Source organism: Mustelus asterias, chromosome 11 (genome assembly GCF_964213995.1).
Source record: "Mustelus asterias chromosome 11, sMusAst1.hap1.1, whole genome shotgun sequence".
Classification (NCBI taxonomy): domain Eukaryota; kingdom Metazoa; phylum Chordata; class Chondrichthyes; order Carcharhiniformes; family Triakidae; genus Mustelus; species Mustelus asterias.
Window position 1 is genome coordinate 87,889,200 of NC_135811.1, and position 17,001 is coordinate 87,906,200.

General features: G+C 45.4%; 1 protein-coding gene across 1 annotated transcript in view; it reads left to right on the forward strand.

Annotated features, from left to right (window-relative positions):
- itga3b (integrin, alpha 3b) overlaps positions 1-17,001 on the forward strand; it is a 183,937-nt gene that overhangs the window by 130,367 nt on the left and 36,569 nt on the right. Inside the window, exons 9-12 of the mRNA XM_078223902.1 lie at positions 5,918-6,057; positions 7,894-7,977; positions 12,020-12,087; positions 13,578-13,717. Of these exons, the coding sequence (XP_078080028.1) occupies positions 5,918-6,057; positions 7,894-7,977; positions 12,020-12,087; positions 13,578-13,717 (432 nt within the window). The remainder of the gene's footprint in view (positions 1-5,917; positions 6,058-7,893; positions 7,978-12,019; positions 12,088-13,577; positions 13,718-17,001) is intronic.

Sequence of the window (17,001 nt, forward strand, 5' to 3'; positions counted from 1 at the left end):
TCTCTAAAGGTAAACTTGCAGGTTGAGTCCGTAATTAAGAAAGCAAATGTAATGTTGTCATTTATCTCAAGAGGCTTGGAATACAAAAGCAGGGATGTACTTCTGAGGCTTTATAAAGCACTGGTTAGGCCCCATTTGGAGTACTGTGAGCAATTTTGGGCCCCACACCTCAGGAAGGACATACTGGCACTGGAGCGGGTCCAGCGGAGATTCACACGGATGATCCCAGGAATGGTAGGCCTGACATACGATGAACGTCTGAGGATCGTGGGATTATATTCATTGGAGTTTAGGAGGTTGAGGGGAGATCTGATAGAAACTTACAAGATAATGAACGGCTTAGATAGGATGGACGTAGGGAAGTTGTTTCCATTAACAGGGGAGACTAGGACGCGGGGGCACAGCCTTAGAATAAAAGGGAGTCACTTTAGAACAGAGATGAGGAGAAATTTCTTCAGCCAGAGAGTGGTGGGTCTGTGGAATTCATTGCCACAGAGGGCTGTGGAGGCCGAGACGTTGAGCGTCTTCAAGACAGAAATTGATAAATTCTTGATTTCTCGAGGAATTAAGGGCTATGGGGAGAGAGCGGGTAAATGGAGTTGAAATCAACCATGATTGAATGGTGGAGTGGACTCGATGGGCCGAATGGCCTTACTTCCGCTCCTATGTCTTATGGTCTTATGGTCTTATGGTCTTATAACCTTGGAGTTAGCCATGGTTCAATGGTAACACACTCGCCTTTCAAACAGAAGATCATGGATTCAAGCCCCACTCTAAACACTGAAGCACATCATTTAGACTGACGCTTCAGTGTAATGCGAGGAACCCAATACAAAGAGTCAATGGGAATCTGGGAAAACTCTCTGTTGATCGGAGTCATACCTGGCACAAAGGAAGATGGTTATGGTGATTGGATGTCAATCATCTCAGCTCCAGGACATCACTGCAGGAGTTCCTCAAGGTAGCGTTCTATATCCAACCATCTTCAGCTGCTTCATCAGTGACCTTCCCTCCGTCACAAGGTCAGAAGTGAGGATGATTACAGATGACTGCACAATGTTCAGTATCATTCATGACTCCTCAGGTACTGAAGTAGCCCATGTCCAAATGCAGCAAGACCTGGACAATATCCAAATTTGGGCTGACAAGTGGAAAATAACATTTGCGCCTCACAACTGCCAGGCAATGACCAGCTCCAACAAGAGAAAATCTAACCATTGTCCTTTGACATTCAATGGCACTACCATTGCTGAATCTCCCACATCAACATCCTGGGGTTACCATTGGCCAGAAACTGAACTGGCCTGGCCATGTAAACACTGTGGCTACAAGAGCATTTCAGAGGGTAGGAATCGTGTGGCAAGTAACTCACCTCCTGATCATTCACATCAGCGGGATCTTTCGGTCCTGCCCACAGCAGGACAATGGAAGCGTCCGTTGGCGTTGGGCGGGATTTTCTGGTCTCGGGTCGAGCAAGGTCGTGAAATCCCGCCCGTAATTTCTGCACAGCCACGAAGCTCTGGGAAAGTTGTGAGATTCACTACATAGAACTGAATTTGCAGGCAATGGAACATAGCCACACGGACAATCAGGATGTTGGATCACTGTGCTATTGAGAAGCTTTTGTTGAAAGTTTGGCTGTGTCTCTGGCTCCTCAGATCTTACTGCTGTGTGCGGTTTCTTTGTCAGGGTGCCAGTTGTTTGGAGTTGTCTTTTGAAGGAAATTATTAAAAATATGAGGATGTCACAGACAGAGAGTGTCTTTCCCTGGTTCATGTTCCTGGTTCCCATGTGATTTGTTTAATTTCAGTTTTAACTCTGCTGACACAGTGGACGCACACGCGCGCACACGCAAACACACCAACACACATGTCCCTTTTGCCGCATCATAATCATTTGCATTTCCTTTCCTTTTATTTAAAAGATAAGTGCTTTCTGGGGTTACCATTGGCCAGAAACTGAACTGGCCTGGCCATGTAAACACTGTGGCTACAAGAGCATTTCAGAGGGTAGGAATCGTGTGGCAAGTAACTCACCTCCTGATCATTCACATCGGCGGGATCTTCCGGTCCCGCCCACAGCAGACCCCATCTGTGGGTTTCCTGCCGGTGGATGGAGCATAGAATAGGGAATTCTGTTGACAATGGTGGGCCGCCTCCAACGCCACTGCCACGAAACACGGTGCAGGGGCACGGAAAATCCCACCCCATTTAATTTAACTCATTGGCATTTTTGGGACTTTGTTAATATACCGAGTGTCGTATTGCCCCACATTACAAAAGTGGCTAAAGTAGTTCATTAACAATGAATCGTAGAATCCTACAGTGCAGAAAGAGGCCATTCGGCCCAACGAGTCTGCACCATCCCACCCAGGCCCTATCCCCATAACCCCATACATTTACCCTAGCTGTTCCCCCTGCCACTAAGGGGCAATTTATCATGGCCAATCCACCTAACTCGCACATCTTCGGACTGTGGGAGGAAACCAGAGCACCTGGAGGAAACCCACGCAAACACGGGGAGAATGTGCAAACTCCACACAGGCAGTCACCCAAGCCGGAAATCGAACCCGGTTCCCCGGTGCTGTGAGGCAGCAGTTCTAATCACTGTGCCACCTTGCCGTGTTTGGGGATGTCAGCAAGAGACGTCGTATAAATACAAGAACTTTCCATGAATTGATTCAGACCCACAACTATTTCTAAATAGTTTCTTGATGCAATTTTTTTTAAAGCCATCTTGGCCTTTTGGCTAAGATGAACCATTAGATCCAGGCCGGGGGGGGTGGGGGGGGGAGGGGTGGTGTGCAATACCTCACCCCTGTCAGCTTTGATCGAGCCCAAGATGGGATGAAAAGTCTTGTCTTGTCAGCTTGGATCTTGTTTGTTCCTCGTGGGGACCATGATTGGACTTAATTTGAATTGATTTTTTTGATTAGAATCAGAGTGCCGAGAGGAAAGAAAAAGTTTCTTCAGGGTTTTTTTTTCTCTATTTAAACATATCTCTCTCCAGTCCACAGGCCCCAGCTTCAGCTGGCTATAAATTAAGGCCTACATACATGGATCAGGATTTCTGCTAAGGGCAACAATTAAGAGGGTAGTGCCCGCTGCCAGAGGAAGGTAGCTTCCTAACTAAGTTGTACTGGTTGGGATCAGCTTTTCCTTCCCAACTTCTCAGTTATATGTTGCTTTGACTCTTGCTGTACTCTTGCTCCCTGTATGCTTAACTGCTCGCACCCTCCATTTGAAAGATAGACTGTTTCTGTATTTGAGTCAAGCACTCTATAAAACAGCAATTCGAGTTTTGCCCTTTTCTTGATGAGTGACCATTGCTGATTCCTCATAACTACGCTATGACTGATTGGCAGAGGTAGACAGGAATATAGATTCAGACATACGCCGGAATTCTACCGCCCCGTCCGTCACGGAATCGGAGCGGGCAAAGGGCGGACAATGGAAGCGTCCGTTGGCATTGGGCGGGATTTTCTGGTCTCGGGTCGAGCAAGGTCGTGAAATCCCGCCCGTAATTTCTGCACAGCCACGAAGCTCTGGGAAAGTTGTGAGATTCACTACATAGAACTGAATTTGCAGGCAATGGAACATAGCCACACGGACAATCAGGATGTTGGATCACTGTGCTATTGAGAAGCTTTTGTTGAAAGTTTGGCTGTGTCTCTGGCTCCTCAGATCTTACTGCTGTGTGCGGTTTCTTTGTCAGGGTGCCAGTTGTTTGGAGTTGTCTTTTGAAGGAAATTATTAAAAATATGAGGATGTCACAGACAGAGAGTGTCTTTCCCTGGTTCATGTTCCTGATTCCCATGTGATTTGTTTAATTTCAGTTTTAACTCTGCTGACACAGTGGATGCACACGCACACGCAAACACACCAACACACACATGTCCCTTTTGCCGCATCATAATCATTTGCATTTCCTTTCCTTTTATTTAAAAGATAAGTGCTTTCTCTTTCCCTCTCAAAGGTGCACGAAGAGGTGATTCCATGACCATTTACCGCTCTTTAACACCTCACCTTAGCTAATACCCCTTAACTGGGGTATTAGATTCATAGGGAGCGATTTTGAGTCCGCAATCTCCATCTGGGGATGGTGGCATATACTCAAAATCCGGAGAGTGTGATTCGCGCCAGCAAGTTCACGAGTTCCAATCTTACCGGCCCCTTACCGGGGGAGTGGCGGGAAACATGCTGTGGGACTGCAGAAAGCTCATTTTAATACATTAGCAAGCCCTCTCTCCGGATTTACCTCCTCTCACCGGATATTCAGCAGCCGCCAATGTGACGTCACGCCCGTGCCATTTACAACAACTCTACAAAAACGTGAACCTGGAGCCTTCATCTTCAAGAGGGGTTTCAGAGGTGAGCTCTCAGGCAGCCAGCACCCTCCACGCTGCTCAGGGGACAGTGGAGGGACATAGCATTGCCATTCTCGTATGCGCCGGGTGTCATGAAAGTGATGCCCTTTAAATAAAGCCACATGTTTTAGCTAAATTAGAGGTGGTGCATTATGTTACACCTTGGATACTTGGACACTTTCACCTTGAACACTTAAGTTCAAAATCTAATTTAGGTTCAAAATCAACCCAGTCTCCTTTTTCTATTGCCCTTAAAGGTTTGCAATGCCGAATGAATATAAAAACATTCAAATATCTGAATGAAAGCCATTTGTCCCACCAAAATCACCATGATATCCAATTTGCAAATTGTAGAATTTTAGACATGAGGCATGCAAGGGGGAGGCAGTGGCAGAGTGGTATTGTTGCTGGGCTAGTACTCCAGACACCCAGGTTAATGCTCTGGGGACCTGGGTTCAAATCCCACCATGGCAGATGTTGAAATTTGAATTTAATAAAAACATCTGGAATTAAAAATATAATGTTGACTGTTGAACGTTGCTGATTGTCGTAAAGACCGACCTGGTTCACTAATATCCTTTAGGGAACAGAACTTGACATCCTTACCTGGTCTGGCCTACATGTGACTCCAGTTCCACAGTAACGTGGTTCATAGAATCTATGGCACGGAGACAGGCCCTTCGACCCAAACTGGTCCATGCCGACTAAAATGCCCATCTCTGCTTACGGCATTTGGCCCATAAGCCTCTAAACCTTTCCTATCCAATGTATCTGTCCAAATGCCTTTTAAATGTTGTCAATGTCCCTGCCTCAACCACTTCCTCCGGCAGCTCATTCCACATACATACCACCCTCTGTGCAAAGAAGTTGCTGCTCAGGTTCCCATTAATTCTTTCCCCTCTTAACTTAAACCTATGCCCTCTAGTTCTCGATTCCCCAAAACTGGGGGAAAAAAACTGAGTGCTTCACCCTATCCATGCCTCTCATGATCTTATACACCTCGATAAGCTCATCCCTCAGTCTGTTATGCTCCAAAGAAAAAATGTCCTAGACTGTCCAATCTCTCCCTATAACTCAGTCCCTTGAGTCCTGGCAACACCCTTGTTGACTCTTTTTTGAAAAAAATGCCCTCTGAAATGCATGATGTGGAGATGCCGGCGTTGGACTGGGGTAAACACAGTAAGAAGTTTAACAACACCCGGTTAAAGTCCAACAGGTTTATTTGGTAGCAAAAGCCACACAAGCTTTCGGAGCTCCAAGCCCCTTCTTCAGGTGAGTGGCTCACCTGAAGAAGGGGCTTGGAGCTCCAAAAGCTTGTGTGGCTTTTGCTACCAAATAAACCTGTTGGACTTTAACCTGGTGTTGTTAAACTTCTTACTCTGAAATGCACTCAGCTCATGGGGCTGGCCCAGTCAGCGATGCACACATATGAATGAATAGAAAACAAAAGAGCTTTCATGTAGGATGAGGTTTTTTTTTAATATTGATTAACTGTTCGATTAACAATGTTGTGTTGTAACAATAACTTCTGAGTTCATTTTCATTTTCTAGGTTATCAATGGAGCAGACCTCGGAAAAAATGGTTCTATCAAGACATTCGGCTATTCAATCAGTGGAGGGCTTGATGTCGACAAGAATGATTACCCTGACGTTCTAATTGGAACATTATCTGACAAAGTCATTTTACTGAGGTATGACCTTCACTGGAGTAAGATATGATAGCAGGATTACTGTATGAATTAAACTTAGTGAGGTTAGAGGACGGGGAATAACTGGACCAGGACATGCACATGGTTCAGTCCCCATTTTAAAGTCATACATTCCAATCTTTCATATTGTTTGTGGTCAAATAGTGAAAAATGAGAAGCAGAAAATGTTCAATGGCATTCCCACCACTGAATTCCCCATCATCAACATCCGGGGGGGGGAAGCGGGTGGGGGGGCCGGTTTTACCATTGACCAGAAACTGAACTGGACTAGCCTGCGCTGGCTACAAGAGACAGGTCAGAGGCTAGGAATCCTGCGGTTAGTAACTCCCCTCTTGATTCCCCAAAGCCTGCCCACCATCGACAAGTCAGCAGTGTGACGGAATACTCTCCAGTTGCCTAGATGGGTTCAGCTCCAACAACACTCAAGAAGCTAAACACCATACAGAACGAAGCACCAGCTTGATTTGCACAGTCACTTCTTTTACCACCAATGCACAGTGGCAGCAGTATGTACCATCTATAAGATGCGCTGCAAAAACTCACTAGGCCTCCTTAGGCAGAACTTTTCAAACCCACAGCAACTACCACCTAGAAGGACAAGCACAGCAGACATATGAGAACACCACCAGCTCGAAGTTTGGCACGGTGGCACAGCGCCAGAGCCCTGGGTTCAATTCCGGCCTCAGGTCACTGCCTGTGTGGAGTTTGCACCTTCTCCCTGTCTCTGCGTGAGTTTCCTCCGGGTGCTCCGGTTTCCTCCCGCACCCCAAAGATGTGCAGGTTAGGTGGATTGGCCACGGTAAATTGCCCCTTAGAGTCAGGGGGATTAGCAGGGTAAATACGTGGGGTTACCAGGATAGGGCCTGGGTGGGATTGTTGTTGGTGCAGGATCAATGGCCGAATAGCCTCTTTCTGCACTGTAAGGATTCTTTGATTCCACTTCAAGCCACTCACCATCCTGACTTGGAAGTATTTCACCATTCCTTAACTATTGCTGGGTAAATGTCCTGGAGCTGTTAGCACTATGGGTGTACCTACATTCACCACAGGGACTGCAGCAGTTCAAGAAGCCGGCTCTCATCAGCTTTTCAAGGTCAATTAGGGATGGGCAATAAATGCTGGCCTAGCCAGCAAAACCCACATCCCCATGAATGAAGAAAAATAGAGTTAATTGGAGCAAAATAGTTCCCTTACAGGCTGAGAAGCTGGGACATCTCTGAGGTGCTATAGCACTACCAGTGGCAGAGGGTTTAATTATAGCGTGACAAGTTTACATTGGCTTTTGCCACGATAGATATTGACACGGGAATTTGTCATGGAAAAAGATTGACAGGAAAATTTGACAAAAGTGTGAAGAAAGGAAGTAGGTTTTGTAGACGGTTCCCACATGTTATATATTTTAATGAAATTAAGCTCATGTACCTGAGAGGGGAGAGATACAAAAGGGACCAGAGGGGCAATTTTTTTCACTTGGGGTGGTGAGTGTCTGGAATGAACTGCTAGAGGCAGTGGTAGAGGCTGGTACAATTTTGTCTTTAAAAAGCATTTAGACAGTTACATGGGTAAAATGGGTATAGAGGGATATGGGCCAAATGCGGGCAATTGGGATTCGCTTTGTGATTAAAAACTGGACAGCATGGACAAGTTGGGCCGAAGGGCCTGTTTCCATGCTGTAAACCTCTGACTCTACCTTTTCCAATACTTTGTGTCTACAAAGTGTAAAAATATAGTGGTCAGTTCCAGCAAGGCAAAATAATCTGGAATGCATTGGAAATGTGGTAAAATTGCTGAAACTGATAGCATGTGTCTTATTTCCAGATCTCGACCAGTTATTAATATTAGTACAAATTTCACTGCGCACCCAAGAACAATCGATTCCAGCAAATGCACCATAAGTTCCTGGTAAGCCTTTGAAATCTTGGTTATTTTCTTTGAAATTCTTTATTATTTTTGCTGACAATCATTCACAACCATCAATAACATCTCAGCAAGGGGTCATGTTGCAGTAACATGCTATCGCTGTAATATGGCTGAGCTTCACACAGTCACCTATATTTTCCAACAATACATTACTCTGTTAGAAATTGGTGATGCTTGAGAAAATAACCACAGTTGGGGAATCCTTTTAGTTTCAAATTCTGACCATGCTGCTGTTTGCAACACTCCCATACAAGCTGGGGGAAAGGCACACTCTATTCTGTAATCCTGTAATAAGTGGTAAAGTCACCATAGCCCCAGATGGCCGTAGGCTTCCCTCCCCTTTTGAGGGGGAGAGCTGGCTGGTGGTGATTTAACCTGAGGGTCGCCACACTTCAGGCGAGGGGCAATGTTGAGAAGGCGGTACCTTCATAGGTAACCTCAGCCGCTATGGGAATTGAACCCCCATTGTTGGCGTCTCTCTGCATCACTAACCAGTCGTCCAGCCAGACGGGCAAAACCGATCACTGTTGAGGAACGTCCAGTATAGCCTAACTCATTCCAGTTCTACTTTGGCAAAGAGCTGGAGCAAGCCACACTGGGAACTTCTGTTGAAAAGATAAAGCAAATATCATGCGAAAGAAATCTTAAGTTCTGCAACAACTGAATTAGCTGTATGGAAAGAATAATCATTTCCTCTCCATTTGCCAGCTCTGTGACTCAAGGTTGGACTCAATCTAGTTCCCTGTGAACGCTACCAAATTGAATGATCAGTGATTTTACTTTTGAAAATTCATTGAAAATTACACAGAGCCAACCAATCTTACACTGCATTGAAAAGTGACAAGATTTCTTTATCAATTTGTTTTTTTTCTCTGTTGCTACAAAGAGGGCAACAAAAGTAATCTGTGGGTTATGTGTTTAATTGTATGTAAATTGTGTTTAATTATAGCAGGTGGAGGGCATTGATTTGGGTTTTTACTTGAGCACATATAAAGAGACACTTGCTGACATTGTGATTGCAATCTTTCACCCTGCGAATAAATCTGGACTGATTGAAGATTGACTCCAGTATCATATTGTACAAATGGATTTCTAGAGCATAATGGATATCAGTTACCAGTTTGGAATGAAGTTGGGCACATGTGAAGAGACTGAAAATTGAATAGAGAATAACAAACAAAGAGATCCAGAGCAAGACTAGAATAAGGCTGTGTACTTTTATTAATCACACTATTATTTTTGTGTGTATTTGGGCTGGAAGCATTGCTCCAGTCCATAATGTTGCATTGTGCAGGACTGCTGAATTCCTGAAGATGGCATTACTAAATTTATAAGTAACACTGTTACCATCATTGCCGTGGTTGCATTGCAGTCCCATCCTCCTCTCTTATGTTTTAACTGTACAAAACTTGAGTTTCTGTCCATGTGAATGATGTAATTAGGTTAGATAGCGTGGAACTACGAAATATGACATTGCGTTGATCATGGGTATATTTTTCCCACTACGGTGGCACGGTGACACAATGGTTAGCACTGCTGCCTCACAGTGCCAGCGACCTGGGTTCAATTCCGGCCTCGGGTCACTGTCTGCGTGGAGTTTGCACATTCTCCCCGTGTCTGTGTGTGTTTCCTCCGGGTGCTCCAGTTTCCTTCCACAGTCCAAGGATGTGCAGGTTAGGTGGATTGGCCATGCTAAATTACCCCTTCGTATCAGATTAGAAGGATAAATATGTGGGGTTATGGGGATTGGCCCTGGGTAGGATCGTGGTCGGTGCAGACTCGATGGGCCGAATGGCCTCCTTCTGCACTATAGGGATTTCATGATGCATTTTATCTGTCATCTTTCTCCTTGACCTAGTGCTCAGTTTTGTCCTCAGATTTCTCTTCTAACCTCCTGCTCAATTCGTCCCATGCGGCAATGACCCCAGTCTTTAACCTGCTCTCACTCTTCATCGCTGGGCACTTGGTCTTCTCAAATCTCCCCTTATGCAGACAGCTCCCCACCTCCCACACCACCAGTACCCTGGCTCAGACAGCCCACACTATTTACCTTTCTAAATCGTTGCTTTAAATGTCACTGTCCCAACTACTCTCCAGGACCCACTCCCTTCTCTGTTTTTTTTTCTTCCTTCCTGACTCTGATCCTTGTCAGGTGTGAAGGGAGACCTTCTTCTTCGAAAAAGCTTGCGAGGATGAACCAGCAATGCATGCAGAAAGGATTGACAGACTGGGTCTTCTCTTCTTGAGCAGAGAAGGTTGAGGGGTGACTTCATAGAGAGCTTTAAAATGATGAAAGGTTTTGATGGAGTTGGTACAGAGAGACGTTTCCTCTTGTGAGGAAGAGCATAACTGTAGGAATGGAGAGCTCTCTGTCACAGGGAGTGGTTGTAGTGGATAGTATTGATTAAGTGTTTGTCTAGCTTTCCTTTAAAGTTAAGTTTATTTTTTTTATTTGTGTCACAAGTAGGCTTACATTAACAGTGCAATGAAGTTACTGTGAAAATCCCCTAGTCGCCACACTCCAGCGCCTGTTCGGGTACACGGAGGGAGAATTTAGCATGGCCAATACACCTAACCAGCATGTCTTTTGGACTGTGGGAGGATGCTAGAGCACCCGGAGAAAACTCATGCAGACACAGGGAGAACTTGCAGACTCCTCACAAACAATGACCCAAGCCAGGAATCAAATCCGGGTCCTTGGCACTGTGAGGCAGCAGTGCTAACCACTGTGCCACCGTGCCAAGAAGGGAATAGATGGTTACGATGTGAGCTGTCGATGAGAATAGATGTGAGGAGGCTCAAGTGGAGTATAAACACCAGTACGAACTGGATGGGCTGAATGGCCTGTTTTTGTGCCATATATCCAAGTAAGAAACGTACTGAGGGAGAGACGGGCTCTTTTACAGGATTAGTGAGATGAGGGAGATCTGCTGGGTTGAGGATAGCTGGAACAGATAGCGACCCTTTATCCAGGGAATGTCATTGCAAGGACTTTGGGTCCTAACCTTGATATGTGACCACTTTCCAATTCATGGAAGTTCAAGGAGAATATTGTGCTGTGAAAAGTAGATGCAATAATTTTGAGTTGGGATGAAAGATCTCTGTCTCTCCTTCATCCCTGCATTCATGCCCAATGCTGCCTTGCAGTTTAAGAGTACCTGATCAGACCACTAATCAAACCATATTGCCAAGGAGGTGTAACTCTGAGCAACTTTACTGAAGGTAAACTGCTAAACTGCTATAACACACATTCCATTTGTTTTTCATGCTGATGTTTGATGATAACTTAAATTTTGGAAAATGAAGCACCGTGACGAAGAAGTCAATAATCGGCCATGCCCTTTGGATAGTCATTAGCACGTGCTATCCTTTCGGTGTCTTTTGTAGTGCTTCTTTCCCTTTGTGCAGAAGTCCAAGGAAAACACTGCTGTGTTTCCAACCTGAGATGGGAGAGGCTGGGAACCCAAAAATGGATCTCAAGCACATGTTATCCTGGGAGGAAGAGAGGAGAGGTGTGTATGTTTTAATACCAAGTAAGAAGTCTCACAACACCAGGCTAAAGCCCAACAGGTTTATTTGGAATCATGAGCTTTCGGAGCGCTGCTCCTTCATCATGTGAAGGAACCAACCCTCTTGATGAAGGGGCAGCGCTCCGAAAGCTCGTGATTCCAAATAAACCTGTTGGGCTTTAGCCTGGTGTTGTGAGACTTCCTACTGTGCCCACCCCAGTCCAACGGCCGGCATCTGCACCTCACTAATGCCAAGTGTTTCGGATTCATGCAATCAGAGGACTGATTTGTTTTGTGGTCAGCATTTTTTTAAGTTACTACTTGCAACAATTTAAGCTGTTATGTTAGGAATGGAATGAATGCCTACTGGGCAAGAGCTTTTCCTTTTCACCCCATATCTTCAAATTAAATAGCTACAATTATGTAAAGATTTGAATGAGAGAACCATTTTATCGTGCGAGCGAAACATTCTTCTGCTTAAAAAAAAAGTTTTGCCTGTGTTTTCTTTTGTTTAGTATCACAGTGAAGCTTTGCTTCTCCTACATCGTGAGCACTGGGAATAGAAAGTACAATCGCAACATCAGTAAGTATCACCATTCTCTGTGCTATGTTTACAAGGCGGTACATGTGAACTTATAGGATGGTGGCCTCACTAGGGCAATGCATTTTGGTCATTGGACCTACATCATCTTCATGGTCTTGAGTAGCTGGAAATTGAAATTGTTTGATCTTGTGGGACAAAGGGAATGTAAATGAGGATACAGAAGGCTGAGAAGGTGCTAAAAAGTGTCCATTAAGTGATTAGAATGTGTGAATGGCAGAGCAGAGTTACAGGTTGTTCAAGGAGAAATATAGCAGTTGCCCTGAGAAGGGCGGGGGGAGAGGGTGGGTGGAGTTGGGGGAGAGGGGGCAAGAAGGAGTGCTGGAATGCAGAAGTGGAAAAATAAAGAAAGAGAGAAGGATGATAAAATGGATGAAGCAAAATGAAATAAAATGAATGGAAATGGAGGAGAGAGTTCATGCTCTGAAGTTGTTGAACTCAACGTTCAGTCCTGAAGGCTGTAAAGTGCCCCAATCAGAAGATGAGGTGCTGTTCCTCCAATTTGCATTGGGGTTCACTAGAACATTGCAAAAGGCCAAGGACGGATATGTGGACAGGAGAGCGGAAAGGATTGGTAGATCGGGACTGCTGGTGGGTGGGGGAGGGAAGGTGGGATCGAGGTTGGCCTGGGGGGGTAGGGGCTGGCGGTCGGGGCTGGTCCGGACAAGGCCAGCAATGGGGAGTCACGGGGCTGGCCACTGATTGGGAGGATACCAGTGTGCATGTGCCAATCTCGGTGCTGAGTGGCCGACTCAGCGCTATGCAGCCGGCCTTTCCAGCGGGAATAGGCCCTGCCCACAGATCTTAGCGTGATTTATGCTTGGTGATCTCTGTGATGCACTGAGTTTGGGAGATTCATTTTGAAAATCCCGCTGAATAAACCAGCAGGATTTATTCCAGTTTTTACGCGAATTCAGCACTTTGAATTTTTTGGGGGAGAACCCCACCCGTCGTTTGCCAAATGTTTGTGAGCCAAGTCACACGAGTCTGATGCGAATAAAGCAGTACCTCTGCTTCAGAAACTGTCTCCACAAGTTACACTGTGCTCTATTCTAGCTGACCTTCACCGTGTAGTGATTAGAATAGTCCTTTGCTATTATTGTGAGCATCTCCACTTGTTATTAGGGCTTCAGTTTGTTGACAATGTAAAAGCAGCTTGGTGACGTGTTTGTTCAAAGTTTTTTTTTCACGCCAACGGGATTTTCCGGTCCCGCTGCAGTGAACAGAGATTTGGCTGAGTGCCAAATTCTCCATCCTCGCTGGCAATTGGGCATGAACGGCCGGTAAGATTGTGCCTTCTGTCTTGCCTTAATCCTTTGCCTTTCATTCTTCTCTCCTTCATTGTTACCTGCTGATATTTTATTGACTCCATTTTAAGTTCTTTGAAAGGCCTTCCTGCACACGAGTAATCCTACAGAGATGCCGATTGTTGTTGAAGGCCACTGAATTGATCTATTTTTGTTTCTACACAGCTCTAAAGTACAGATTGGAGGTCGAAAAAGAGAGGCACGCTTCTCCACGTGTTAAATTTGTTAAGACAAAGAGTGACACTTTTAATGGACAATACACGATGCCGGGAGGAAAATGCCAGAATGTCCGCTTGGGGTTAATGGTACGGTGGACCTACCTTCATGTCATTTTAATAACTGCTTTATGTAGTCTTTTAATTGAAAATTGAGTTTGCATGCATTTAAATTGACTTGATAGGTTGCACGCCCAACTTTACCAGCATTTCCCCAGAATCGGTGCGAAACAGATACGCTCCATAGAAGTCCGATTTGGGCACTCCAGTTAGTGAGGAGGTAGGTGCCCATTGTCCGACAGCTCTCTGCTTGAGATCAATAGGGGGGGTCCGCTGCCACTCTGCCTCAGATCAGTGGAGGGAAAGGGGGTCTGCTGCCACTCTGCCTGAGCTCGGTGGGGGGGGAAGTAGGTGGGGGGAATCACTCTGCTTGAGATCGGTAGGGGGGGAAGGGGCCCACGGTTGGTCTGGGTCGTGGAGACTGGGGGGATAGGGGATCAGTAATGTTGTGGGGGTGGGGCAATGTCTGCGGGGGCCAGGGGTGGCATTATCCGGTCCGGGAGGGATGTGGCAGGGGAGCAGCATTCTATCGTTTTTTTTCTGCGCATGCGCAGTTGGAGGCGCTGATCGGAACTACAGGGTTTCAGGAGCGTTAAGCCCCACCCACAGGCTTGTGCAATTAGGAATTGCTGATATTGTTTCAGGCAGAGTGCGTATGGGGGTGCCTGAGAACGGGTCTAAAAGTCGGATCTGAAACACTACTAGTTTCAAGTCCGCCCAGCACTTAGAATCAAAATGGTAAAATAGGGCCCATTCTGTGTGTGACTTGCTGCTCTTCCACTAAAATATGCAGCCACCAAATACATTGGGTGGGATTTTCCAGTCACGCCTACCCCAAGACTAGAAATTCCCACCCAAGGTCAATGGATCTTGAAATGGTCTGTCAAATTTTTTGTCCCACCTGGGACGATTCCTGCAGTAGGTGGGACCGGAAAGTTTTCCCTAATATAATTGCATTAGTTGCTGTAAACTACATGAAACTATATAGGCACAGTTCACAACTCTGCTTAGAAATGGCTACTTTTAAATATCTGATAACTGATCAATCGATAATTGATCAATCTTTTTCTTTTAAAATAATGACCCAGACAACAACAACTGTGCATCTATATAGCACCTTTCATGAAGCCAGCACGTCTCAAAATGTTTACAGTCATCTTTTAAAGTGTAGTTGCTGCTATAGTGAAGCACTCCAAGGCACTTCACAAAAGTCAGAGCAGCTAACCAAAATCTCAGACAAAGAAAAGGAGAAATGTGGAGAGGCAGAGGTTTGAGGAGGATATTTGGAAGAATGGGACCTAGGCCGGTGGTGTGGTGGAAGAAGTGGGAGTTGCACTAGAGATCCCATCCAAACCCTTCCAGACACCTCCAAGAATCCACATTGCCCTCCCTGTCTCCTGGATTTTGTGTAGAGTTCTGGTCACCACATTATGGGAAGGATATAATTGCTTCGAGATTTGAGAGAGTGCAGAGCAAGTTTACAAAAATGTTGATAGGCCGGCATTGTTTTCCTTAGAACGGAGGAGGATGAGAAGTAACTATACTGAGGTGTTGAAAATTGTGAATGGCCTAGAAAGGGTAGAAGGGAAAGACCCATTTCCCCTCGCTCATGGATAAGTTACCAGGGGTGTAGCTTGAAGGCGGTTGGTAGAAGGATTAGAGGGAACGTGAGAAAAAGGTTTTTTTCATCCAGAGGGTGGTGGGTGTCTGGAATTCACTGCCTAACTTGATGGTTGAGGCTGGAACACAACTCATTTGAAAGGTACCTGGATCTGCATCTCAAGTGCTGTTAACTGCAAGATGCTGGAATGTGGGATTAAAATGAGCAGCGAGTTTCTTTTTCCTTTTTTTGTCCGACACAGGCACAATGGGCTGAATAGCCTCTTTCTGCACCATAACTTTCCTATGTTTCTATGGGTATTGAATCTCTCCATTATCCAATACCCTGGATTAATTACACACTTAAGGGCACAGTAAGAAGTCTCACAACACCAGGTTAAGGTCCAACAGGTTTATTTGGTAGCACGACCTTTCAGAACGCTGCTCCTTCATCATGACTCACCTGATGAAGGAGCAGCGCTCCAAAAGCTCGTGCTACCAAATAAACCTGTTGGACCTTAACCTGGTGTTGTGAACCTTCTTACTGTGCCCATCCCAGTCCAACGCCGGCATCTGCACATCACACTTAAGGGCCTCAGTGGCAGTGGGCTTTCCCTCCATGGACTTAATTTGGGGAGGGGGGAGATGAGGGGGAGGGTGGCAGGAAGGCAGTAGGGTCCTGCTTGATTGAGTGCTGCCCTGCCACCAATTTTGCCATGGAGGAGAGCACAAGATTCTGCCCCCTCTCTGTTGTTTCTCTATCCTGCCATCCACCTCTCATTGTTCCCTGACCATGAGGGCTTCCCTTCCGGCAACCCAGACTTCATGACCCTTTTCCCAATGTATTCAAGCTGGGATAATTTTCCCAATTCTCCTTGGGCCATTTCAGTTTAGCCAAAATCTGGATCCTCCCTGTGCCTTGGTGAGTTAGTAAGCGGTTTTTACCAAGCAATGTCATTTACATTGTCTTCTGTGCTGTTGAATTCATCTATATTTGCTATATATATTCATAGTTAACTTATCCTCTTGCCTATCCTTCATAGTCTAATTACTTGCAATTTTTGTTCTTCCCTTTGTTCTTCTTTCTTTTCCTCTATTCTTTTTTCTTATCATACCCTCATCCCATTTTCCTTATTGTATCTTGTATATTGTGACTTCCTGTGTTCTACTAATAATTACTTTATCCACACGTAGAAATTTTTGATTATAGATTTTTTTTATCCTCTAGCCATTTGGGGCGGCACGGTGGCACAATGGTTAGCACTGCTGCCTCACAGCGCCAGGGACCCAGGTTTCATTCCCAGCTTGGGTCACTGTCTGTGCGGAGTCTGCACGTTCTCCCCATGTCTGCATGGGTTTCTTCCGGGTGCTCCGGTTTCCTCCTATAGTCCGTAAAACGTACTGGTTAGGTGCATTGGCCATGCTAAATTCTCCCTCAGTGTACCCGAACCGTTGCCAGAATGTGGCGACTAGGGGATTTTCACAGTAACTTCATTGCAGTGTTAATGTAAGCCTACTTGCGACACTAATAAATAAACTTTACCAAATTTGTTTGTGATTATGTACTTAAAAATGTTAGCGTCTGCAAGAACATCCTGTCAACAAAATTCTGGCTAATGTTTCTCCTCAGTTAACTCAAACCAATTCCAATGCTCTTCGCTTCAATTCTTTTAGGTATGGACGACTCAAGAGAGACTAGATTGAAATCCTTAGCT